This window comes from Syzygium oleosum, unplaced genomic scaffold (genome assembly GCF_021117445.2).
Source record: "Syzygium oleosum isolate NSW1041296 unplaced genomic scaffold, Sole_v2.1 Sole_v2.07, whole genome shotgun sequence".
In the NCBI taxonomy this organism is placed as follows: domain Eukaryota; kingdom Viridiplantae; phylum Streptophyta; class Magnoliopsida; order Myrtales; family Myrtaceae; genus Syzygium; species Syzygium oleosum.
Window position 1 is genome coordinate 9,673,542 of NW_026607491.1, and position 25,114 is coordinate 9,698,655.

A 25,114-nucleotide genomic window follows, 5' to 3' on the forward strand; every position below is an offset into this window, starting at 1 on the left:
TTCCCTAAACAAATCCCAACTTTAGGTTCAATCCCATTTCTGCCTCGACTTTTATTTGTCTAAAAAAATCACAAAATTTTATTCTAGTTCCAAATCTATCCCGCTTCCTTTCTTCAAAATTATCAATATCCGAAGGTTATTGTTGTTCCATACAAAGGTGAAGGTGTTGGTGAAGATGCACCTTTTAATACGAATATCTAACTGGTCCTAATGTTGATAAATTTGAAGAAACCAATGGCCATTTTCAGACGTGGGGGTAGATTAAGACTATAGTGAGTGATTTTCGTAGACAAAAAAAAATTTCGGTGGAATTGGAATTGAATCTACAGTTATGGGATTTTTAGGAAATTATGCCAATTAAGTTATATATGCATAAATTTTTTGGCGAGAAAGTTGTACATCCTTACTATATATGCTAAGTGGGCATTTTCAAGAACAAGAACCGATTGTCATCTATCAAAATCTTTACTTGATTCTACAACTGATGGTGCTGCCCGTAGAAAATAAAGTTGACCAAACAAAGTCCCACATCAGGTGTTACCTGGCCGACTTCAACAAAACTTAGATGTGCCTACCCCAATCATCTAGGCTGCGTTTGGTCGTCCGGATTTCTAAACAGGATAGGACTGGATAGGATAGGATAAGAAATCCTGGGATTTCTTCATATCCTATCCACTGTTTGGTGGACTACGGATTTAAAGTCGGATAGGATAATTTTTTTTTTTTTTTGCTATTCACGGGTTCGGAGGAGTCAGTGAAGGAAAAAAAGCCGAGAAATTTTTTTGGTGAAAGCGCACAAGGTGTGGGGATGAAGATGACGGCGAGTGGAGCGTAGAGTTTCTAGAAAAATAGGCATTAGAAATCCTATCTGGGTCTATCCTACCCCCTCCCCCCGGATTTTTTTATCCGGGCTATATCCGGTCTATATCCGACCTTATCCTATCCTGGACTACCACCAAATACAGGATAGGATAAAACATATCCTATCCTGGCTTTTATACGGTCGACCAAACGCAGCCCTAAAGTTTAGAAAATGTATGTATATGAATTGGGCCTACCCGAATCGCAAAAAAAGAGCAAATGAAAAAGGGTAAGTGAAAAGTGAGTGAAACTGAGACAATCGCACAGGTGTTACCTGGCCGAAACTTATCCACAGCAGAAGAGAAACACCTTGTCCCATTACTGCTTACGTTTACCCCACGTAGTCATTCAACCACTCCCACTATTCGACAACCGTCCTCCACGTGTCCTCCTCCATAACTCCCCCCGACAGGATCCCGAGATCTCACTCCCTTCGTTCAGAAAAACCGTTTACAAAACCCACTCGTTCTCAGTTCCGCCATTTTCAAATTGCTTCCAAAGCGAGGGAAAAAAGAGACACTCTGATCACTGAAGAAATAAAGCTCGAGAAGAGAGTCTAATGGCTCCGAAGCGTAAGGCCAAGGTCGTCAAGACGACGAGGAAGGTGGTTCAAGAAACAGTCGAAGTCGCTCTCGTCGAAAAGGACCAGAAGTTAGCCGCTGAAGCCGAAAATGGCGTCGAAATACTGCAACAAGAATCAGAGAGCGAGGTCGTGAAGACCACCGTAACGGTGGCAGGAAAATTAGCGGAAGGAGCCGAACAAGTGACGGTCGAAATCCCCGTCGAGCAGCCACCACAGAAAGTAACCGCCGCCACCACTGGAGCACCGAGACCACCGCGACAACCGGAGAGAAAGGCAAAAGGCAAGACCCAGGATCAGAAAACAACGCAAGAAGCCGAGAAGAAGGGCCGCGAAGAGCAAGAAGTGGACGACGAGACTCAGAGCCCCGAGGACACCCCACGAGCCGAGGCAGAGAGAGAAACCGAGACGCTCGAGGAAGAGCCGGCTCTCGACGACGGAAAGAGAGAGAAAGCGCAGGAAACAGAGAAAGAGAGACGCCCGGAGAAAACAGAGAAAGAGAGATCCACGAAGAAAGACGTCGAGGCGAAAAACAAGGCAAAGAGAGCCAGAGAAGTGGACCAGAAGGCAAGAGGAGGGCGGCGGAGGTGGAGGCGGAGGCGGGGAGTTGGGGAAGGAGGCGGGGAGCAGCAGTACAAGAGGTACGTGTTCCGGGTGCTTAAGCAGGTGCATCCGGGGCTTGGGATATCGTCAGCCGCGATGGAAGTGCTCAATGGGTACATGAACGACATGTTCGAGAGGCTGGCCGCTGAGGCGGTGAGGCTGTCGAGCTACGCGGGGATCAAGACTCTGTCATCACGGGACATCCAGGGTGCGGTCCGGCTGGTCCTGCCCGGCGAGCTTGGGCGGCACGCCATTGCGGAGGGGGCTAAGGCCGTGACGAACTACATGGAGCATGGCGGCGGCGGCGGCGGCGGGAGTGGTGGGGGGCCAAGTCCAAGCCCTAGGATGTTTTCATTTAGTTCTGGCTCTGTGGTCATTTGACTAAGTCCTTTTTATTTTTTCGGACTTTTAGGTGATGGTGATTTTGTATCTTATGTTCAGGATTTCTAATGTTTTGATTTCCGTGGGCGGGCCCCTTAGCTCATTTTTGTCTGTGTAATAGAGATTTAGGGCTTGGATTTTTAGGGCTTGTTTATGTGGTGTAAATGACTCTTCTGAAATTTGTGTGTTGGCTTTTTAAGCTTAAAAATAACGGGACTCGTTATATTAGGATAAAATAACGAGACTCGTTGATGATTGGGAAAATTCTTAATTGTCATTATTACATAAAATAGGGAAATTTTATGTGTAAGCAACCACCTTATCGTAATAAGAGAAGATAATAAAAACCCTCCAACGAAATAGCCAAAAGGAAGAGTTGATAGAAAAGTATTTTCAATAATAATCATTTTGCAACATTAAAATGCCTTCTTCTTCTTTTTTGTTAAACAAAAATCATCTCAGTGAGAAGTAAAATGAGTGGAGAGTGCCAGAAAAGCTTCTTCTAAGAAAAAAGATCAAACCCCTCTTAGATGTAATTTATTCAATATAATTTGACATTTCTTTATCCACTAGTAATTAGATCAATGTAGGGCGCAATCTCTCTCGAAAACTACGGGTGATTAAATCAAAGAAGTTTATCCTTTGCCGAAAGAATAACAAGTTTCGTTAGAAGAAGTTGAAATGTAGAACAGAGATGGGTGTAGTTTATATATCGCTCAACTTTATTGTAACAGATGCACTTTGTCTAAAGAATGTTAACCAGGTGCAATTTCTCAGAAAAATTTAATGTAACACAACATAATGAACCAAAAATGGTATAAAAAAAATGCGTATGCAAGCACCACCTATATAATATATGAGACAAGATGTTATTAGAAGGTGCAAACTACCATCAAAGCAACCACCTAGATTTCCCGCTACCCTCACCAGCTTTGAACAATTTGAACCGTAAGTACACTTAATCGAAGTCGAGTATGCTGTCGAGTAGGCTTCAAAGTCATAAGTGCTCGTGTCGACAAGCTCAAAGTTCCCATGCGAAAACGGGCACAAAGCCCTTAAGCCTACATAACGGTCGAGTTTATTAAAATTGAGCTCGAGCACGAAGACTCGATGCAATTCAAGTCCACTTTCGAACATTGCTCGCTCGAGCTAAGTTAAGCTTGAGTTTGGCATTGTATTGGCTCGACTTGGCTTATTATACAGGGAAAATTGTCAAATCAGTCTTAAACTTATTGTACGGCGGCCAATTCAGTCCTAAACCTTTTAAGTTTGCCAATTCAGTTCTAAACCTTTTAAATTCTTACCAATTGAGTCCTTCCGGCCAATTTTGGTCGGCCGACGCTGACGTGGCCACCGGCCGGCGCCGGCCGTCCGGTCAACATTGACGTGGCAATTTTTAATTATTTTTTTCAATTTTTTAATCTTTTTTTTTCTTTTTCTTCTTTTTTTTTCTGCTTTCTCCTCTCTGGCCGGTCCCGGTGACCGTGCAGCTGGCCAGAGGGGAGGCCCGGCGAGGCCTCTGGCCAAGCTCGCCCCACCAGCCCCTGGCTGGGCGAGGCGAGGCGAGGCGAGGTCGAGCCTCGCCGTCGCCTGGGTCGCGACGGCAAGGTCGAGCCTCGCCAAGATCTGGCGAGGCTCGACCTCGCCGTCGCGACCCAAGCGAGGCGAGGCGAGGCGAGGCCGAGCCTCGCCGTTGCCTGGGTCGCGACGGCGAGGTCGAGCCTCGTCAGATCTAGGCGAGACTCGACCTCGCCTTGCCTCACCTCACCGTCGCTTGGGTTCGCGACGGTGAGATCGAGCCTCGCCAGATCTGGGCGACGGCGAGGCTCGACCTCGCCTCGCCCCACCTCGCCCAGCCAGGGGCCAGCGAGGCTTGCCCTCGCCGGTGGCCGGCGGGGCGAGCTTCCCCAGAGGCCTCGCCGGCCCTCCCCTCTGGTCGGCCGCCGGTTGCCGGACCGGCCAGAGGGGAGAAAGCAAAAAAAAAAAAAAAAGAAGAAAAAGAAAAAAAAGATTAAAAAATTGAAAAAAAATAATTAAAAATTGCCACGTCAGTGTTAACCGGACGGCCAGGGCCGGCCGGCCAAAATTGGCCGAAATAACTCAATTGGCAAGAATTTAAAAGGTTTAAGACTGAATTGGCAAACTTAAAAGGTTGAGGACTGAATTGGCCACCGTACAATAGATTTAGGACTGATTTGATAATTTTCCCTATTATACACCTAGCCGATACTTACCCGATACACAACACGGCATAAGAATATTGCCACATCCTAAAAGGATTAGCCGTTGATTGATGTAGCATCTTTCTCGGGAAAAGCATAAAGAAAGTACATCTAAAAATCCAAGGACGGATTGATAGCGATCATTTAAGTAGATACCTGGGTGGGACATGAAGGTTTCTGGTTCAGAGGGTTTTGGCGCGACCTTCGATACCTGACGGACTACTGATGGGGTCCAATGTCGTGAGTATCTCTCTCTCTTGCAGCAACACCACCTGCCTCAGAAACCCTACCGCTTTCACTCCACCTTTGCCCGTGTTCAACGATAGAGTAGCTGGTCGAATTGAGATTTGGGTGCAGTTTTTCGTAAGTAAGTTTTGTACCGAGGACGTCGGACTACGGAGGGATCCACGTTCTACTGGATTAAACTAGAAGCACTTTGCTATCTTCTTCTCAGACGGGTTAAAATTAAAGATGGGAAAGAATTCTCCTCATAGCTCAAATACCCTTTTAACGTAGGTTGGACGAGATCCACATCGATCATGAACTCGACCCGACTCTACTTGCACATGCTTTGTGCTCGATACAACCCAAGCTCGGTTAAACAGTAAATTTCTTTCTGGAGTTCCACTCGAATAGAAAACTAAGATATCCGAGCTTGAGACGATTACAGTTGAGTTATCGATGAATTCAAAAGCTCAAACTTATTAGTCATTTTCTCTTAATAGTGTGTGTAGTATATAATTTCAGGAATTGATAGGTCTACTTTTAAACGAACCGACCCACTTCACGTTGGCCAAGCCCCAAAAAGAGTATTCGGAGTATTCATACAATATGGTGACCTTTTAAAAGTGGGTGTTTAGGACTTTCTTATAAGATGTGAGACTTGAGATGTCACAAACTCTCTTACTTAAAGAATTGATGTTCTCGTTAGTTTTGGCCCGTATCAACTAGCGGTACACCCCTTATCCTATATGTGGTTTGGTCTTCGTTTACTCCTAGCCATCCGCTATTTTTGAAGCCTAATAAAAGGTGCACATTGTTCAAACCCTCTTGTCTCAAAGATCACTTTGCACCTTCTTGGAGTCACATATGGGCCTAGACTTTTCATGAACCATGCATCTACTAGAGAGAGTCTTGCTTTGATACAATTTGTAGCGACTCAGTCGTTCTATGTGGATCAAGCTCTCAAAGAAGTATTCTGAGTTATTACACAAGATGATAACCATTTGAAAGTGGGTGTTATTTTACGTATCACTCAACAAGACTTTTCTCATCTAACGTGAGTCTTGGAATGTCGCAACTTCATCATTACTTAAGAATTTCGAGAAAATCGATCCAAGGTGGCTTAGATTTGCAAATCTGTCAAGTTGAGTATTGACAAGCTTGATAAATAGCTCGAGCTCAAGCTCTTGATATCATCATAATCATCAATGTCTCGATTGCAATAGTAGCTTGAATTAATTTCAAACCCTATAATTACGCTAATGGATCATTGTAGACACTCTTGCTCGGTAGCCTATCTGCATTAGCTTTTAATCTTGACTCTTCACTTTTTGTTTAATTTAAATTTCGCAATTCACGAGCTCCGAATTTCTTCAAATTTGAAGCTTTTGAAACTTTCACAGCACTCCATTATTGGCAAATAGATATGAGTACAATCTTTTCATATTTTCTAAAATCTAAATAATATTTCAGTTGTTCCTCCTCCTAATTTAAAGGGGACTTCGCTCTTACATGGGCCTTCGTGGCCTGTCCCATCTTATGAGAGAGGATTTTCACGGATGCGTCTCTTATTTTAATATATCAGTACCCGCACGTCATGCACTCCCAATCTTTTTATATCTTTATCATTCTTATGAAATGGAAATACCCTCTTAAGTATTTTTCATCCCGACGATCCGAGATCGATTCTCGTACGGAGCTTCTTAGGGGTCCAAAGGGGACTTTACTGTATTCTTTTCTCTCTGTCCAATAATTCAACTTTCTACAGTTCTTGGAATCCGCCGACACGGTAGAAACTTCATCAAACTCTTCCAACCTTAACACACACACCCTCTCTCCCTCTCTCTCTCTCTCTCTCTCTGTCTGGAAAGCTCTTTCACCTTCCCTCCATCTCCTTCCTCAAACTCACGAATCCCTCCCGCCTTCTACTCACCGTAATGGCACCCGCAACTGCATCGCCAAACCCTAATACCACCCGCCACCTTAACCACCAGATGAATCCCCACTTCCGCAAGCTCCTCTACGTCCCAAACGAAGAAGACACGCCACCCCTCCTCCAAACCCCCGCCAACGTCTCCGCCGCGGCGCCACCGTCAGCGTCCATCAGTAAACCCCCACGGCCGCCCCTAGCCAACGCCCCCTTCGACTCCTCCGTCGGCCTCGCCGTCCTCGTCCTCCTCACCGCCCTCTTCTTCATGGGCTTCTTCTCCCTCTACATCCGCCGCTTCGCCGAGGGCTCCGAAGAAGCCGCCGCCGCGGCCTCCTCCCGCCGCCGCCCCCGCCGCGACCCGGCGGGGCCAAGCCCGCCGAACTCCACCCGGGCGCCGCCGGGACGCCCGTCGTGCCGGGCGGCGCGCAAGGGCCTCGACCCCGCCGTCATCCGGTCGCTGCCGGCGTTCGCCTACGGCGGGGGGGGCGCCAAGTACCAGGCGGACTGCGCCGTGTGCCTCAGCGACTTCGAGGAGGAGGAGGTGGTGAAGGCCATCCCGTGGTGCTCGCACGTGTTCCACGCGGAGTGCATAGACCGGTGGCTGTGCGCGCACGCGTCGTGCCCCGTTTGCAGGGGCGCGCGGCTGACGGAGGCGAGCGGCGGATCGAAAGCCGGCGGGGCAGAAGGATCGAGTGCGGTGGGGAGCACGGAGGCTCGGAGCGCGAGCGGGCTCGGGGGCGGATCGACGGCGGCGAGCGGGGACACGTGTCTGGAGATCGGGGACGGAGGAGGGGTAGGATTGAGCGTGAGGAGGAGCAGTAGTTGGTCGAGCTTAGGGGAGGGGGGCCGTTCCTTGCAGAGGATGATGAGTTTCTGAGGGGTGGGCACGTACTGTTCCGTACAGGCGTTTTTTTTGGCACGTGTGGATGTATAAATACTGTAAAGGATAATGTAAAGAGGTTGTTGGCTTTGAACATTCATAAATTTTTGTATACTTGGGTTTATCCCAGTGGTCACCCTTCTCACTTAAGAAGGAGGAGGTGGGGAGTTCGAATCCCCACCTTCGCAGGGGTAGGGGGTGGGGCCACGTAGTTTAAGATGTGGGTTTCGACGCCCACGCCCTGCAAGAGGTGGTGGGGCGCAAGTCTGAGTGTATATCGTGAGTGAGAGATAGAGTAGGACCGACCAAAAAAATAAAATATTATTCACTCATCGGTCTACATGGGCAAAACTACACTTGAATTCGTTAAAATAAATACTGATTTCGCAGACTTTGCATCTTGATTAAAGCTATTAGACCCGATCATGGGCAGGCAGGCTTTGGCAAGCCGAATGGACTCCCCTGCCCGTGGTCATCTCCAGGATCGACTAATCCGCACATGTTAATGGCTCTACTAATCAAAGGAGATCGATATTGTATCCTAGCAAGTTCGTCCCGGTACGTGATTAGCGTGGACGATCCGGGCTATAGATCACCAGAGCAAGGTCATATCTAATTTCTTGTGGCGTTTCATAACCAAAGATCACCAGAGAGAGATGAAGGCAAAGGCAACTATGATCATCTTGTCAACACCCTCATAAGTTATAATACATTCCTTTCGTGACAGAGTCACAAATAATGTTCAAAAAAATAGCTTGAAAAGGTGGGGGGCAAAATCAATTCTATTCTTATTTGGGAATTAATGCTTGCACGCTCCACCTTTTTACAGACTACAGCCAATTTTTTTTCTTTTTGGTTCTCTGTACTGAACCCAACCGTTGCTCGGAAGACACGTGGCATCGACCGGAGATAGAAGTGTGAAGCCAAAGAAGACATTGAACTACAGGACTATCACAACCCTCACCCTGTCTGGCGGGCATCAAACTCGGGTTCTTGTAAACCTGCACAGGATGACAGAATCACCATGAATCTGATTGATTCTGTGAAATATGAATACAGCCAGAACCAGATTCAATGTTCTTAGCCATGCCCTCCGATTTGCCACCATGAACGAGAACGACTTTTCTCAACCACCCTCCCAGGTATCATTGTCTTAGCTGAGACTCATCGCAGCATTCTTGTATGGCATTTCGATTTATGGGTAACTAATTCTTACAGCACAATTCACACAATCATTGATTCTAGTAGAGATGGAGCACAAGAGCGTCAGAAAGAACAATACCTGAAGGAGTCTTGAGCAGGCGTGAGCAATGTAGTTGTCAGTAATGTGATATTTCCCTCCCTTCCCTTACAGCTATGAAATAAAATAAGCACGTATAACCTCAACAACAGGTGCCCGGCACATTGGGCACTTCCCTTGACCCTGAACTAAGTCATTCGCGCATTTGGAACATGTGCACATGTGACCACATCTGCAACATGGAGCATTTATATAAGCAAAGAGACGAGGGATTGGAGCAACAATGAGCTCAGATCATTCAATTTATTGACGCCCCAAATCTGCATCGGGAAGATAAGACTTCAGCAGTTACCTGTACAATAAAGAATCGATGTTGTTGTCGCGACATTCACAGCAAATTCCTTTTCTCACAGAATCCCACCTAGATTCGTCATTCATGAGACCGCCTTCACATGCACCTGCAACAGACAATGTGACATGAGAATTGCTTGACCACAGAAGATGGAAGATGTCCCAATTTGCAGGCAACTGCAAATGCCAAATAGGCCTATCGGCGTCTAAAGCAATTAACGAACATACAGTATCTACCACAAGAACATAAACCTATGAAGAAAAGAAAGAACCTCCAGTTTCATACGCTGAAAAGATTTGGTGGAGGGAAAACATCAAATATCTAAATAACCGCAATCTTTAAAAAGGCAAACCTTGTGAGCCCGCTGGGCGATTTAGAGCAGCTGACACTTCTTGCTTAATTGAACGTTGCAACTCAAGTTGCATGTCCATGCAAGCCTCAAGCATCCTTTGCATATTATTCATCCGCTGCTGAAGCCGAGCCATATCCACCCTCAAATCATTGATGATGTCCCATTCCTGCCACAAGTGCACAAATTCATCCGATAAATTTAGGGAATGCTAAAAGGTGCAACTATTCTGAAATATCACGACACAAGACCTCAAACATCCAAATATCCACTGAAAATGAAGACGAGCAACAGAATAAAATCGCTCAAACTTTGACAAGCAAAACATTGATGTTTATTTTTAACTAGCAATTCTCAAAATCAGAAGGCACAACCTATTTCTAAAACAAAAGTTTATCATCAAGGTTTGTCAGAGAAGAAATTAAAAACAAGATTTCGATTTTCGCTAAACATTCAGGCATAGAGCAATTTGAAACTTTTGTGAAGATCCTGATCTGGCCTTAAGGAAAATCTTTTCCATGGCCAACTATTTTACATTTAAACCGGAACCACGGGTGGAAACCCTCTCCCCATCTACAAAATGCAATAAAACCAACACAATGTAGTGATGTTGAACTGTAAACCCTGAAAGGTCTTTTTTTTTTCTGTTCTAAACATTAAAAATATATAAGCATAAATAAATATAAACAACTAGAAAAATGAAGTTACAGCTAGATCCGACAGAGAATCATGTTTGTGTCAATGACATTAAAAAAAATGAAAGTTCCAAGATTGACTCAGAAAAACAACATACAACTCCCAGGTGTTGATGAATGTCATGCTGTGGCCAACCATCATGGTGCAAGTCCTCGTCCCAGCGTGACTGAATTGAGGGTGATGGAAATGGTGGTAGAGAAAATGAGGGGTTCTCAACAGCATCCATTTGAGCATCATTTTCTCTACTCATCTGCTCAAACTCCTCCTCTGCAGTTGCAGGGGGAGTAGGAGATGTACCCTGCAACTCCCAATCTGCAGAAGCTTGACCTTGCCTTTCTACATATGATTGTATCAGTTGGTCAAGACTCTCACGAAATCGACTGTGAAGAAGATTAGATACACTCCTCCTGCACACCAACATAATTTCTGTCATTTTTTAATTCCCACTATAAGGGCCAAGCAAACATAAAACTACTGTTAAAGAAAATTCTTACCTACTCAGAAGTTCCCTGAGTTCCGTGCTATACACATTATCATCATCTGGCAAATAAAATGTGCCAACTCTTCCGCTGGAAACATCTCCCTGCTCAGAATGACCTTCAGACCAACTCTGCCCATCCTCTTGGACACCATGGATCCCATTTTCAACCTCATACTCCATTCGAGGGCTACCTTCCATGTCCTCATTTGCATCTCGGTCTTGCGACCATTCATTAACAGTGGTTTCTGAGGGAGTTTCATCAAAAACCTCACCAACACTGCCAATTTGTCCATTAGATTGGGCACCTGCTTCATGGAGATCCCTCCCTTCATTTCCCGAGCGGCTTTCTTGCCAATCTTGAACTTGGATGGCTGAAACTCGCCATCTTACATTTTCAGCAGCATTTTCATCAAAAGAACTTGTCTCTTCCAATAAAGAATGGACAGAGTTTCCCTCTCTTACCGTCTCAGAATGACAATACAGTACTTCGCTTACTTGATCCGAAGGAGCAGGTTCTCTAGATTCAATCTGCAAATCTCTAGACGGTCCGTCACTACTTTCATTGACCTCTCCATCAACCATATCAGTCGATCCAGCAACAATTGACATTTGACTATTCCTGAATTCATTTACAAGCCCTTCCTCTGGCCTTCCTTCAGTGTTAGCAGCGGATCCTGCCCCTTCGCCAATGGTACATTCTACTCCATCAATCTGATGTGAAGAAGCATGGTCTGGGACATCAATTTGCCCAATTTCATTTGGTGACCGATCACCACTTTCATGTGAGTAACTATCTGCCTGACCACCGCCCACATCAGTCAACTGAACAGCAACTGGCTGTTGCCTGTTTTGTGACTCATTTGCTAGCACTTCAACCTGCCTTTCTTCAGCAACATCCACGGATCCAATTTCTTGATTAACGGATCCTGAATTATCTCTACCATGTGACAACTCATGGGTATTTCTTTCAGCATTTGAAGGCCGAGTTCCTTCAGGATTACCATCCATGACCATGGGCAAATTATTTGGGCCACCGTGTCCTTGCTGATTATCATTGATTTCATTGCTAGAAGAGCTATCAAAGTCGGCGCTCACTTCACCACTGGCAGAGTTGTCCAATCTAGAAAGAAATCCTTCCCTGATTCATAAATGAGGGGAAAAATTACCAGGAATGAGAAATGGGAATGTTAAAACTAGTTAATCATCATGAATATAATGGAAGAACAGGCTGTAAATGCAATATAAAGAAACAAAATACAATATACTTAAACAAAAAAAAAAACTGCTCCAAGTTCAAGGGACATAAATCTAAAGTTCACGAAGCAATCAAGACAAGACAACATACCTGAGACCAGAAACCGTCTGTCTTTTCCTTAATAATCCTAGTTCGCTAGCCGCCAGGGAACTGGTTCCTTCATTCAGTGTCCTCTCATTTCGCAAAAATCTACCCCTAAGCAATGACTGCACATGAACACACAGTACATCAGTTAATCTCAGAAAAAAACCAGCTATGCAACAAGGTTCTGATCTTCTACTTTCACAGTTTGACATGGGAAGACTGCGATGAATGCAAAAAAGAAGAGCAAGAGGAAGACATGGGCGCTTATTTGCTTCACCAAGATTCGTAGACTTAAAGAACTAAGTAGATCAGCCGAACAAGAGATTGTTAGGCCTGTCTACATGTCATAATATACAAGTCCTCGCTCTTCAAAAAGGTTGAAAAGCAACTGTGAAAGCTTTGCAGTGAAGAAGAGATTCAGAAGTTCAGTTCAGTTTAAAGAATACTCTTTAGATCCAGCTTCTTCAACTACTGCTCCAGCAAAGGAATCATTAATAAGTGCAATTTCCATTATCTGTACCACTACGTCATTGATTCAAATTTTATGAATCCAAAAATGTAAGAGTCGATATTGACATCTAAAAACTAAGATATGAATAGCCAAACTTCCAACAGAGATACACTATATGCACCTGAATGCGGTTGCGATGAGCAAACTGCGAAACCGGCTGCTGCTGCAATAATCCCTGGATCTCTCTTTGCCTTTCTCTCTCTGATTTCTTCAACATGTCAAGTAGAACCTGTCTGCCGCATACTCTACGAATGCCTCGCCTGATATTGTCAACTCGGACTTCATTTTCATTCACAAGCAAGCCATCGCGCACTCGTTCAATTTGAGCACCAATTTCAGCAGCCTGCTCTTCTCTGCGGTCACCACAAGGACCTGTCTGACTATTTATCTGTACCCACTCCCTTATTATTCTAACCCTCTCCTGCTCAGTTTCCCCAAGCCATTGTGCCCTTGGATGATCAGTAATGTGAGAAATGTTGGGTGCGCACTCTCTCACACCACTGTTCATCCATTCCCGAAATATTTTCCTCACTCTTTCTCTTTCGGTTTCTCCAAAATCAGAAGACTGCTCCTGGCTGAGATTGTTGTTTTCCAAAGCCTCATTTTGCGACGCAGCCTGACTGTCAGACCATGTTCCAGACTCATTCCCATTCTCAACCACATCAATCTCACCTTCTTCACAGTGACTCTCAAAACTGTTGATACTTGAGAGATCATTAGTCGAAACGTCACTCGCTTCATGGATCAATCCTTCGCCAATTCTCTCTTGACGGCTCACCGCATGTTCATCCTCAAGCTCCCGCCACATTTGCAGGGTGGAGGACGCCCGAGTGCCCGGCATCCCATGGTCAACCCGTCCTCTAGATGCCGAAGATTGAGAATCTCTGAGGAAAGAAGAATCGAGCACCGAAACATTGTGCAGACCTGCAATAGCCATCTTCCTAACTTAAAAATCAGACCCTTCAGCCCATCTGCTTCGAAAGCATAAAAAGCGCACGGATTGGGGAATCATATCCCAGCGGAGAGGGTTCCATCAGAATGAGGCCATCATTGCATCCCAGATAGAGCTCCTTATTGTCCACAACTCGCCACCGAGACCACCAGAGATCTGACGCTCAACAAACTTCGCTGCTACAAACGCACAGAGGAAATTAGATGCTGTCTGCACACTTTTTAATCATCAGACGCAACAAATATCTTTCCATATTGCATTAACTGTTCGGTTCGACATTCTCTAAGCAAGCCTACGTTACAACAAGAGCTCGCATAACTCGAGCAAAAGATTCACACAACAGAACAGAACAAAAAACCAAATAAAATAAAAATGGGGGGGAAATCCCTCCTTCAACACGCTGAAAAAAAGAACGGACCAAACAGAATCCAAACAACCACTCAAAAATCCAGAACCTTAACTCCAACGAACGGCGCTGCTACAGCAGAACAATAAATCGAACCTGGGAAGCCCAGATTTGTCCCGAATCTGCGAATCCGGCAGGGGAAGAGCCTCGAAGGAAAAGACCAGGCCCGTCGACAGAGCTCGACACCGAGGCATCTCGAGCTTCCTAACACCTTAAACAAATCCACAAATCCCAAATCAACAGGCCGAAAAACAGATCATTTCCATCACTTTTCCCCTCCCCGGCCACGAGAACAAGCTATCGTCATCAAACCGACACCTAAAAAAAAAACGGCTTTCGAATCACGAAACGGATCGGGGTGTAGAAAAAAAAAAACAGAGAAGAACACCCACCAAAAACACGTATCCCCCGAATTCACAAACGGACCCAACTCCCCCGAAGCGTTCACGCGCATTTTGGGAGCGAATTGGAAGAACACCCGTACCTTCCGAGCTCCCTCGCCTTCGATTTCCAAAGCAGAGAAAGGGGGAAACCCTAACCAGCCGGGCAAGAAAGCTACAGGGGAAGAGAGAGGAACAGAGAGAGAGAGAGAGAGAGGGGAGGAAGAAGGGGAGATGTCAAAGCGGGCAACGAAAAACTTGAAGGAGGTCTCTTAGAGAGAGAAAGCGACAGGAGGAGAGAGAGAGAGAGAGAGAGAGGGGTGAGCGGCGATTTGGAAATATTAAATGGGAAGGGATGGGAGGGGGAGGACACGTCACCCGGCTCCCTCAAATTTTTGCCGTAACACTAACGTCTATAAAATCAACCTCGCGAGCCACTGCGGACCGCCACGTGTCCCCCCCGTTCCCTTTTCCCTCCCGCACATCCTTAAACGTAACGAAAGTGGGAAGCTTTGATGGGGGGGGGGGGGGGGCTCTGTCTCCTTTTCCCGACCGCGACGAAAACGCCGTCGTACTCTTTTGGAGATATCTGACGAAACGCACTCAGCAACTAATGGTCAAAATGCGTACCTGTTTTTTTAGTGAGAGGGGTTTCGTAAATTTTGTATGGGAAATCGTGATATGGAGCGACGCATGTCCTTAAGTTGTTTCGTCCAAACTCTGAGATGTATATAATATTCGGGAGTATTCCCTGAGGAGAGGGAAGAAAAACTTTATCTCCAGTTGGAGAGCTGGGCGTGTGGACACCGGCACGTTAAAAATAAAGAACGCGGTCATGTTAGTTTGCCAGGGCATATGCACCTGGACAGGCGGGGCGGCTCCAATTTGAAGGTCTGGCTACCCTTCGGTAATCACCACCGAAGATTTAAGGCAGGCCCTTAATTACCGAAGGAGGTACCTTTCCCGATCGCAACAAAAACGCCGTCGCACTTTTTGGGAGATATCTAGTGAACGCACTTTTTCGTAACTAACGGTCAAAATGCATACTTTTTTTTAATGAGAGTTTCGTAGATTTTGTATAAGAAAACGTGCGAGTAATGCGATGATCGGAACTTGGCCCGATCTCGGTATCTCAAGGAGCATGTTCGCGAGCAACGTCGACGTGTAGTGCTCAATCATTTGTGCTAGAAATGATAAATTTACAGGTTTGATTTTTCCTTTGATGGGTGATGTTATGAGATAGTGCTTTTGAATATGTGCACTGTCTAAGAAACGACTAGTGATATTGAAGTGGTGATGGTTATGCTTTCATTGTCGTTAACCACATCATATGTCATTGGTAGATAGAGATGACCACAAATTGCTACGTAATTGCCCGTTTTGTAGATAATAAGCATGCTTGCTGAGTATAAGGACAACAATGCGACGTGACATTATTTTTTTTTCCCAGACTTTGTACATCATTTTCCGGATATAATGAGTTTATATCCTTTTTTTTCCCCCCTTTCCTAAGTATTCCTTGCGAATTTTCTTTTTTCAGCATAAATAGGGAGTTGGTGGTGCCACTTATCAATGAGCTCAAGCGCATTTTATTTAAAACCATCTTCTTGGATAAAATGTTGGTTGAGCCAATAGATGGAAGGTTTGAGCTTTGTACCTACTTTCAACCACCTTTCCTCCTCGATAAATAGCTAATAAATGGCATTGTAACAATCAAATTGCAGATTATAATTAATCTTCTTTTGCTTTCCTATCTTGTGACAAAGTGAAATCTCACCCAAAGGTTGCACATGTTCTAAAGTACGATCAAAATGCTCTTTTTTACTTAAGTTAATTTACGATTTCAATTCCTTTATTTTTGTTAGAAAATACAAACGATAACTTTAGCTAGAAATGTATCAGGTCGAGGAAAAATCCCATTATAGATTTTTGGGGTCAAAAGGAGCAACTGATGAAAGCTATTGGCTTATAACTCAGTGAATTAAGCTTTGGAACAAAGATCGGTCTAATTTTATGTCAATGAACTTAAGTCTCCAGATCTCTCTTGACATTTTCTCATTATGAATATATTGGGAGAGATACTTAGATGCATCCGATGCAGTGAGCCAAGCTCATATACACCCTTAGATCAAGTGGGTCCAACGTGGATATCGGCACGTTGAAGGCCACATATCGAGTGCATGCATGAATTTTTTTTTTTTCAATTTTTTGAGTGATCCTATGTGAAATCCGTCCTCTCCCATTTGGTTGTAGTATCGGGATAGACTTGATCTATGTTCATATAATGAATTTGGACAAAAATGTCTCCTTTTTACTTACTCCCCGTACCAAGGTCTCAAAATCCTTGGGAACCTCCATTAATAATATGTGATCAAAGATCAAGAGCACCATACCCAACATTCAAAAGATAGCAAGGACATCTAGGACACCTGACCAATCCCTACATGATCTAAGTGACCTTAGAAAAACCCACATGGTTTGTATCGAGATTAAGCCCTCATCAGCTTGATTTTTGTCCTTTTCTTTTCCGGCAACATTGTATGACAAAGGTCCTAACATGGGGAAAATATGACCACCCTTCCTTGCCCACATGTCCCTGCTCTCCCTAGCAATATATATGGAGTAGGAAGCCTCTTATTAAAACCTCTCTCTAAATTAAAAAAGAAGTTCAAAATAGGGAAGGCCCATCTATGTATAAAAGATCTAAGGAAAGAAACTTCCTTTTCTTCGAAGTGATGATTCGTTCTCATGAATACCAAACCAAAGCCTGTGAAGTAGGAGTCCCACCACATGCAAGATACCTTCTTTAGGGTCATTATTTCATGAGTAACTCCCATTGAATACAGTGTATAAATGCATCCCCTTTAGATAGTTTGGCCCCTTCCCTTTGTTCTTTTATTTCTCCCCATTATGTATCTTATCCCTTTGCCTTCCAAATAAAGAACTACCACATAAAGGGGGAGAAGAGCACATTTTCCTTTCTTTTCTTTTTTTCATTTTTTTTTGGGTTAGGATGTACATTGTCTCGACTCTCGATAACCATAAAAACCAGTATCTCATCGCAACCATTGGCTAAGAACCAATCCCTAGTCTGTCACCGGTACCATTGCACTGACCCATTCGTGAGAATCAAAGATGAATACTTGGGTATAGAATGAGAAACCATGAGAGAAAAAATATAGTTAGGATGAGAAGCATAACTTACAACTAACGAACTATAAGAAGATAATTATAGAATTACAAAGGGTATGTCGACCTCCTATATATCAAGAACTTCATGTACAGAGCCACATGCAATTTTTGCAATCATTTCATGTTATCATTCTTACGCTTATACATCAACTTCGTACTTAGTTCATTGAGAGGCTATTTGGTGTGGCAATCCCTCAACAGTTTCAACCGTTGAAAAATGGGTTTTAAGTGTTTAGCAAACATTGTATGGCAGCAGCACCTCCACAGTTACACTATCTTATTGTGTCTTTTAGTAAATTGAGCCACCCGACTTCAAGGTGCCACAACTCAAAGGATACATCATCAAACGCATAATTTGCAGCAGTTTGTAGCAGCGTCACAGCACAGCATAGGTACGACATAACCATGATCTTACCAAACCAAACTGACTCAAATCTGCACCTAATAACGTCCAAATCGAGCCATGTTATCATTTTGGATCTGAATTTATCAGTCTCTCGACCCCGAAACCCTAATAGAGCAAGGAAGAAAAATATCTTCCTAGATCTTTTGGCCATCACTTGATATGAAAGGGGAAAAAAGATGGGAAGAGAAAGTTAAGGCATGCTTACTGCATGCCCTTTTGGAGACCTACCCCAAGGGAAAGCACCCCGACTTCACTGTTGTTTCATGCTCTGCATATGAATACTTCCATTGATCCTTCACATCAAATCATTTAAGGGGGCCAGGAAGCCCCGCAGGGCATAATGTGATCGTTCCTCTTTTGTCATATCATTGCAGCATTTCGACGATTATCGTCTCTTTGCTCCTACCGAATGCATGGTCTAGCTTGAAGGATTGGCTCTCTTCATTTGTCGTTTTGCCACATCCATAGATGAAATGCTGTCGATTTTATCGTTTTGCTATTATTTTCCCATAATTCATGATCGAAAAACTAAAGGGTATAGAGAAAATCTGGACATAGGATAAGTACGAGATCATGTGGCGAATTGGTTGCGGGAATAAATTCGAATGACTAATGAAAAGAAAGGTATATATGAGGAGACAGAGATGTGATCGAGATGTAAATTATCGTGGATGAAGATCTGAGTTTTTTCGATGACTTTTTCGTGAAATAGATAGTGATCTCGCGTTGTAATAAGTGGCCGACTCTTTTTTATCTTGAATTCCAAATTCTACTATATATCAACCCAGAGGGTCTTAAAAATTGAGTAATAGCATATTTCTTGTTGCCCGAAAAAAAAGAAAACATATTTGTTATCAATCAATCTTCTCGCATATATATAGTCGGTTCTTACGCGTTGAACATATCATATACAAAGTAACTTTACTTAATGACAACATGATGCCGGAATGATAAATAGAGTAAAGATGAGAATAAGGAAAAATTACCGAAAAAGTCATAAACCTATGGCACTTTTGCTAATGCAGTCTTAAACATTTTAATTGTGTCAATTCAGTCCTAAATATTTTCTTGTTCGGCAAATTGTGTCCATCCAGCCAATTTGATTGGAAATTACTGACGTGGACGCTGGCCATGCTCTATAATTTGGAGTCGTGGTGGAAGAAAAGGGCATGAAACCAACAATAGGTCAAACAGTCTTCAATTGTGGTAACACATGCTTTGTAATTTGGAGTTTATTGTGTAGTGTCTTGTAGAAGGGAAGAGCTCATATTTTTGTAGTTCTGGCCTGATTAGACCTGTTTGTAATCTTGATTGAAGTTGGTTAGTAGATACTGTCGCCCCGTTGATATTTTCTCTTTCCACACAGAAAGGGTTTCGATGTTAATCTTTTTGTAATAGTATATAAAAATAACGCTCGTAAAGAGCCCCATTGAAGCCAAGAAGTAAGGTCTGCCTGCCATCCACACCAGAATAAATGGAGTTTTCCAAAAAAAAAAACCTACTGGCGGAGGAACCATTCTCTTGGATTGCTCTCTCGTTGCTTCCGTTGTTGTTATTGTGGTTGTTCTTGACTGGCATGATGGATTGGATTCTAGAAAAGAGAAACCAGCCAGGTATTTGATGGAAAACAAACAGAACAATATGTTGTTCCGAAAGTCGATGAACAAAGATGGCCCTTTTTTTTGTCTAATTAATGCAAGATGAATTAGAACTGAAAAAATGCCATGCAGTTGGGTAGTCAAGTCACTTGAAGAAAGTAATTTTGCCCCAAATAGGATGAAAATGCAGGGAGAAAATGAGCATAAATTGTTGCGGAACATTGCAACTTGGAATTGGAGGAAAAAAAACAAACAAAATCACTGGCCCGTGTGTGGATCGAGACACTTCGTTTGTAAATTTCCTAGAAATTTCCATGAATCTTCCGACAGATATACTTTAGAAATTACTCATATTGTCTCCATGGGAAGTTGAATAGGAGTGACGATGACATCGAATCTCATCCAACATTCAGACACAAACGCTACTCCGTCCCCGACACGTGTCATCGTGCCAGTTTGCCTTACGGTCTTCGGTCGGCAGTGCGTATTTGAGCCAGAAGAATTGGGACACGAATGGTCACTGAACGTTGGCTCAATATGCAATGTGATCCCTGAATTTTTTATTTGTTCAATGTGGTTCTGAACTTAACCTCGACGTGCAAAGTCATCCCCAAACTTTTAATTTGTTCAAGTGTGGTTTATGAACTTTTGGTACCTGTTTAATTTAGTCCCTGAACTATATGAAAATGTTCAAAATTGTGTCTCACCTTGAATTAATTGAAGGACAACATTAAACATGTACCGTTTTGGTCCATTGGTACTTTGCAAGGTTTTGACCAAAATTTGGGTTCATTTGGACTTTACACCAAAGTCGTGTCAGTTGGGACTTCATAAGGTTCGAACCAAAATTTGTGTCCATTTAGACTTCGCATGGATCAAAACTAGTGTCCATTAGAAATTCGTAAGGTTTGGACGAAAATTTGTGTCCATTCGGACTTTGCAAGTTTTGCACCAACAGTTGTGTCAATTAGGACTTTGCAAGCTTTGGATCAAAACTAGTGTCCATTGGTAATTCGCAAGGTTTCGCCCAACAGTTGTGCTGTTTATTAAAGGTCAAGAAGCACATTGAACAAATTAAACTTTCAAGGACAATATTGTACATAGGTCTAAAGTTCATGAACCATATTGAATAAACTAAAAGTTTAGAGATCACATTGCATATTGAGACAAAATTCAAGAATCATTTGTATCATTATTCCCATAAGATTTTCCATAAATCGTACTTCACTAAAACTAATTTACATAATTGATTAATCACGCTATGTAACAATCTGTAATCGAACATAGTGGAACGATTAGAATCTCTCTCCGAATCACCTACTTCGTCAACAACAAAAAAACCGCGCGCCGGTACGAGTGGCTCCAGCATTATTCGCCTAATGCGATATTGACATTTGAATTGAGATTAAGTCGTCCTTTTACGCCATTTCAGGCGATATTATACTAATCACGGCCATTTTTCAATGTAGATGAAGAGCACTAAACAAGGAAAAAAGAGAGAGAATAGCGTCGTTCCATCTAATTTACATTGACCGGGTGACTGAATTGCGGGTGTCACTTCACGTCAACCACCCTCATTTTACGGTTACCGACTAACCTTAATTAGCTGCATGAATTGGTGGGGGTTGGGTTGGTTAATCCTCATTGAAAAGGAGCCGATGACTTACAGATTTTCAAAGCAAACGCTTTAAACTTGGCGTGGACGTGATCAACCTCCCGCACGTGTCACTTGAAAGATGTTTGGCGCAACTTACATTCTTCTAAAAGTGGATGTTTTTCTCTCTGGGTAATTAATAAGGAGGCATTTAAACAGCGGAGTAAAAAGGAGCTATGGATCTAAGCAAGTCCTTAAAAAGCTCTATCTCGATTCTCGTCTGAATCTCGGGATTATTGGGATGTAAAACTTCTAAAGAGTATTCCTCCTCCCTGGACAAGACAAAGGTACATGGGAGAATTGAGAGGTGTCACGTGTGTAGATATCGACACGTTAAAATAACATATCCATAGAGCCTGCCACCACGTGAGGACATTTAAACAGATCAGTAAAAGGGATTCTCAGACATCAAAAAGAAAAGGGTGGGTATGGGCTGTTTTGGCGACCCAAAAAATGTACGATTTCAGATCATATCCAAGGTCTTGGTTTAGTTACACCATTGTACTCGATAAGCTGATGTCTTATGTCGAGCAGGTGATAGCTTTGAGGCCCAAAAGGCTTAAAATGAGTTTTGACCTAACCAAAGTCCGAGAGATTACAAGAGGAATTTCTAGAGGGTCGGCACTCAGTGTGTGTCGGATGTAGGGACTATCACATCCGGTGAGGATTTGTATAAATTAGTCGATGTCTATAGGACATGGGGATCACCATACTTAGGCTGCGGTTGGCAGTGCAAAGCCAAAGGCCTTTGGAGCTTCTTCAAAAGCCTCTGGCTCAAGCCAAATGGTGTTTGACACTTTTAAATTATAATTTAGTAAACATTACTTGCATTTTGAAATACCCCTCTAACCTAAAATTCTTTCCATTTTCTCAAAAACTTTCTCCAAAAGTCAAACCAAACACACCGTTAGTATAAATTAGTCATTTGCTCAAGGAGTCTTGGTCACCCTATTGATAAAAAAAAACACAATAGGTCAGTCGAGGAGGATGCTATTCGGGACGAAACCTTGGATGTGGCACTCCACACTAGTCAGGCAATGGCAAATGGAGTCTTGGTCACTCTATTAATAAATTTATCATAGGTGTACCAGTTTAAGGTTTTTTGTGATTAAAAAATTAATTTATGATAAATTTGTCACAGGTATATCAATTTGGGGATTTTCGTGGTATTAACCCTAGTTTTTTTCTTATTGTTCTTACCATATAGGGAAGTAGCATGTTGTTTGAAGCTTGAAGTGGGTTTGGCTTTCATTTGGTGTGATTTTATGAATTCTTGCGAGTGTAGCAGACTTTGGCTTTTCAAAAAATAAGTGTCTACGATTGTCGAAACTCATCCAATTGAAATAAAACGAAGAGAAGAAAACAAAAAATAAAAGAACAAAGAAACTGTTTGACCCGATTGCACCGTGCTCGCCGCCTAACCACTGCCAGCCCACCTTCTGTCCGCCATTGCCAAGGCGGATGCGGGTCTGTTGTCGCCCACCCTATCCCTTCTGTTGTCGCTATTTGACACTATGCTGACATTAGGGATGTCAATGGTTCGGTTCGATTTTCTTGAAACAACATCAGCGTTACACCTGGCTGGGCTAAACGCATGAAGAGAAAGGATGGGCAATGGGCAATGGGCTGTGGGCTTTCTAGATATATGAATTGTGGCCCATTGTTTTACCTTATATTTTGCCAGATGCCCTTTACAGTTTATTCATTTTGCATTAGTTTTTCCTTTTTTGGTCTGTGAAAATATATATAATCACATGTTTATTTTTTCAATTACCTTTCCATGCACGTAGACCTGACCAATCCCGATACATCCCGCGTATTTTACTTTTGCCCGTCCATTATCCCGTCTACTTCAATGCCGCCGTATTTTCTCTTTTGATTATTTGTTTGATGGGACGATAATGGTAAGTCGTGTCCTTCGCATTTATAGTCCGGCTTACACATATAGAGAGTTAAGAAGTAAGTTGATCACATTATATATGTGTGTGTATATGTGTATATGTGTATGTATCCATTTTCATAGGTATGAATTTGGGGAAGATGAAGGGTAAAGAATTTGCGGACACAATACGAATGTTTTATACATAATACACCAACAATCGATCGTACAGAACAAGAAATACAAAAATCACGAATAGTGTTCAACAATCACACTCCAATCGTTCAAAAGAAGAAAAAAGAACACACAAATAGAAAACAAAGAAAGTACAGTTGAATGAATCGAACTTTTGCAACCGGCGATGCCCTAAAGCTCGACGCGGCAGTCCTTCGTCCCGAAACTCCGCGCCCTCGTGAAGAGGGCGAGCACGGGGTGGCAATGAACCCTGAGCGTCCGATGCCACGACTTCCAAATCCCGACCTTAAACCTTACCTTGGCCCGAACCCGAACCTTGAGCTGTACCGCTCCGGACGACCTCTCGGTCCTCAGGTTTTTCGACACGCGTCTGTTTAGGGCCACGTCCCGAGCCTGCGGCATCACGTGCAACTCGGTCTCGTTCTTGTGGCGCTGAAAGAAGGGCTCGGCGATGCTGCTTGCGAGGTCCTGGTCCTCATACTCCACCGTCACTTGGATGTCGTCGTAGAAAACAGTGACCCTGTGGTTCGGGTTGTAGGCCCGTAGGGAGAGATCGAACGTGGCGTCAAGGTGGTCCTTGGTCATGTTGTAATGGTCGATGTAGGCGTCGTCAATGGTGAAAACCAGCCGTCTCGGGTGGATGACGAGCCAAATGATGAGCACGGCCAAGCCCACCAGTACGATCAGGGACAGCGAGATCAGGGCTGCGCATTTCGCAAGTCCGGATCGGCCTCTTCGCCGCAGCGGTGGCGGCGGCCACACCTGCGGTTGGCCTTGGTTGGGGGCCATGTTTCTGGGAGTTTGAAGGGTGTCTGTATGTTAACTTTGTCTTGCATGGAATTGGTGATCGAATTAGGGTTTTATACGGAACAAAAAGGTCGAGAATGTTTCGTTCATGAAGTTAGCGACAAGTGTGCCATGGAATTAAGAACATTATCTTATTGCTAAAGCTTCATCCGTCAGTTTTATATTCATCTCAATCCTTCTTTTGCTATAATTAGGAAAATGAATTAGAGCAAGGGCATTAAAGCAAATCTCTAGAAAAGAATTTATAAAATGATGCGACAAATCGAAATCGGATTGTTTAATCTTACTCGACATTGATAAAGAACTAACGTCCTCTTGAAGTCGAAGCCTATCATCAAACTCTAGCAAAATGTTAGTTATCTCTCATGAATTTGGCTGAGTATCTAGGCTTAAGTGATAGGATTAATGTCCGGATCATGATACTTCGCAGACGAAACATGGCTTCCCAAAAGAAGGAAAAAAAAAATGCCACTATGTTGCATCTCGTTCTTCGAATTGAAAACCTAAAATCATACAAATATGAAAACATTATCTAATTGTTTTCGGTTTGATCGAGTGAATCTTATACCAATCAAGACATGAATGTTTGGATTATCAAGAAGAAATTTATGTGACAATAATGAATTTTGATTCTAGGGTATTATGCATGGAAGGAATTAGTCGACCTTGTTATGATAAATGAAATAAAAGAGAAAAAGATAAAGAATCATTCTTTGGCGAGGAAGACGGAGTTCTTAAGACATCTTATATTCACTAAAATCTTCTCCAGTAAGGCAATAAACGGTTCTTGCCTTGCCTCCTACTTATTCCTCACGTTACTTGTCTTTCGCATATCTTAATCGAAAGTTCCTTTTGCTTCTTTTTTTTTCTGGGTCATGAAAGCGAAAGGATTAGCTTTGTTAAAGACGAATTTAATATGAAAGTGTAATTGGCATTGGATTATCGTTAGGGCTTTGCTAGTATAACACTTTTTGGGCTACTATTTTGTGAGCTACAAA

The 25,114-nt window shown here is 43.3% G+C and overlaps 4 protein-coding genes across 10 annotated transcripts; 2 read left to right on the plus strand and 2 right to left on the minus strand.

Moving 5' to 3' along the window:
* Positions 1-1,347: 1,347 nt before the first annotated feature.
* LOC115673526 (histone H2B.2-like) lies at positions 1,348-2,536 on the plus strand. The gene has a single exon (XM_056313486.1). The coding sequence runs from the start codon at positions 1,421-1,423 to the stop codon at positions 2,423-2,425; it is 1,005 nt and encodes a 334-aa protein (XP_056169461.1). The 5' UTR covers positions 1,348-1,420; the 3' UTR covers positions 2,426-2,536.
* Positions 2,537-6,698: 4,162 nt separating this feature from the next.
* LOC115673534 (RING-H2 finger protein ATL57) lies at positions 6,699-7,742 on the plus strand. Its single transcript, XM_030595741.2, has one exon. The coding sequence runs from the start codon at positions 6,807-6,809 to the stop codon at positions 7,674-7,676; it is 870 nt and encodes a 289-aa protein (XP_030451601.2). The 5' UTR covers positions 6,699-6,806; the 3' UTR covers positions 7,677-7,742.
* A 618-nt stretch (positions 7,743-8,360) lies between these two features.
* Positions 8,361-14,734, minus strand: LOC115673228 (uncharacterized). 7 transcript variants are annotated; one of them, XM_030595337.2, is made up of 10 exons: positions 14,490-14,734; positions 14,102-14,216; positions 12,769-13,775; positions 12,143-12,258; positions 10,811-11,935; positions 10,414-10,723; positions 9,624-9,789; positions 9,272-9,377; positions 8,962-9,151; positions 8,361-8,680 (listed from the first exon to the last, which is right to left on the minus strand). In XM_030595337.2, exons 3-9 carry the CDS (start codon positions 13,582-13,584, stop codon positions 9,034-9,036), a joined length of 2,757 nt encoding a protein of 918 aa, XP_030451197.1. In that variant the 5' UTR covers positions 13,585-13,775; positions 14,102-14,216; positions 14,490-14,734; the 3' UTR covers positions 8,361-8,680; positions 8,962-9,033. The 7 variants fall into 7 exon arrangements, with proteins under 7 accessions (XP_030451197.1, XP_056169459.1, XP_056169456.1 ...); XM_056313484.1 differs by having other exon boundaries at positions 12,769-13,778; XM_056313481.1 differs by having other exon boundaries at positions 14,102-14,209; positions 14,482-14,734.
* Positions 14,735-23,290: 8,556 nt separating this feature from the next.
* LOC115673251 (uncharacterized protein At1g08160-like) lies at positions 23,291-24,159 on the minus strand. The gene has a single exon (XM_030595367.2). The coding sequence runs from the start codon at positions 24,096-24,098 to the stop codon at positions 23,481-23,483; it is 618 nt and encodes a 205-aa protein (XP_030451227.1). The 5' UTR covers positions 24,099-24,159; the 3' UTR covers positions 23,291-23,480.
* Positions 24,160-25,114: the final 955 nt, after the last annotated feature.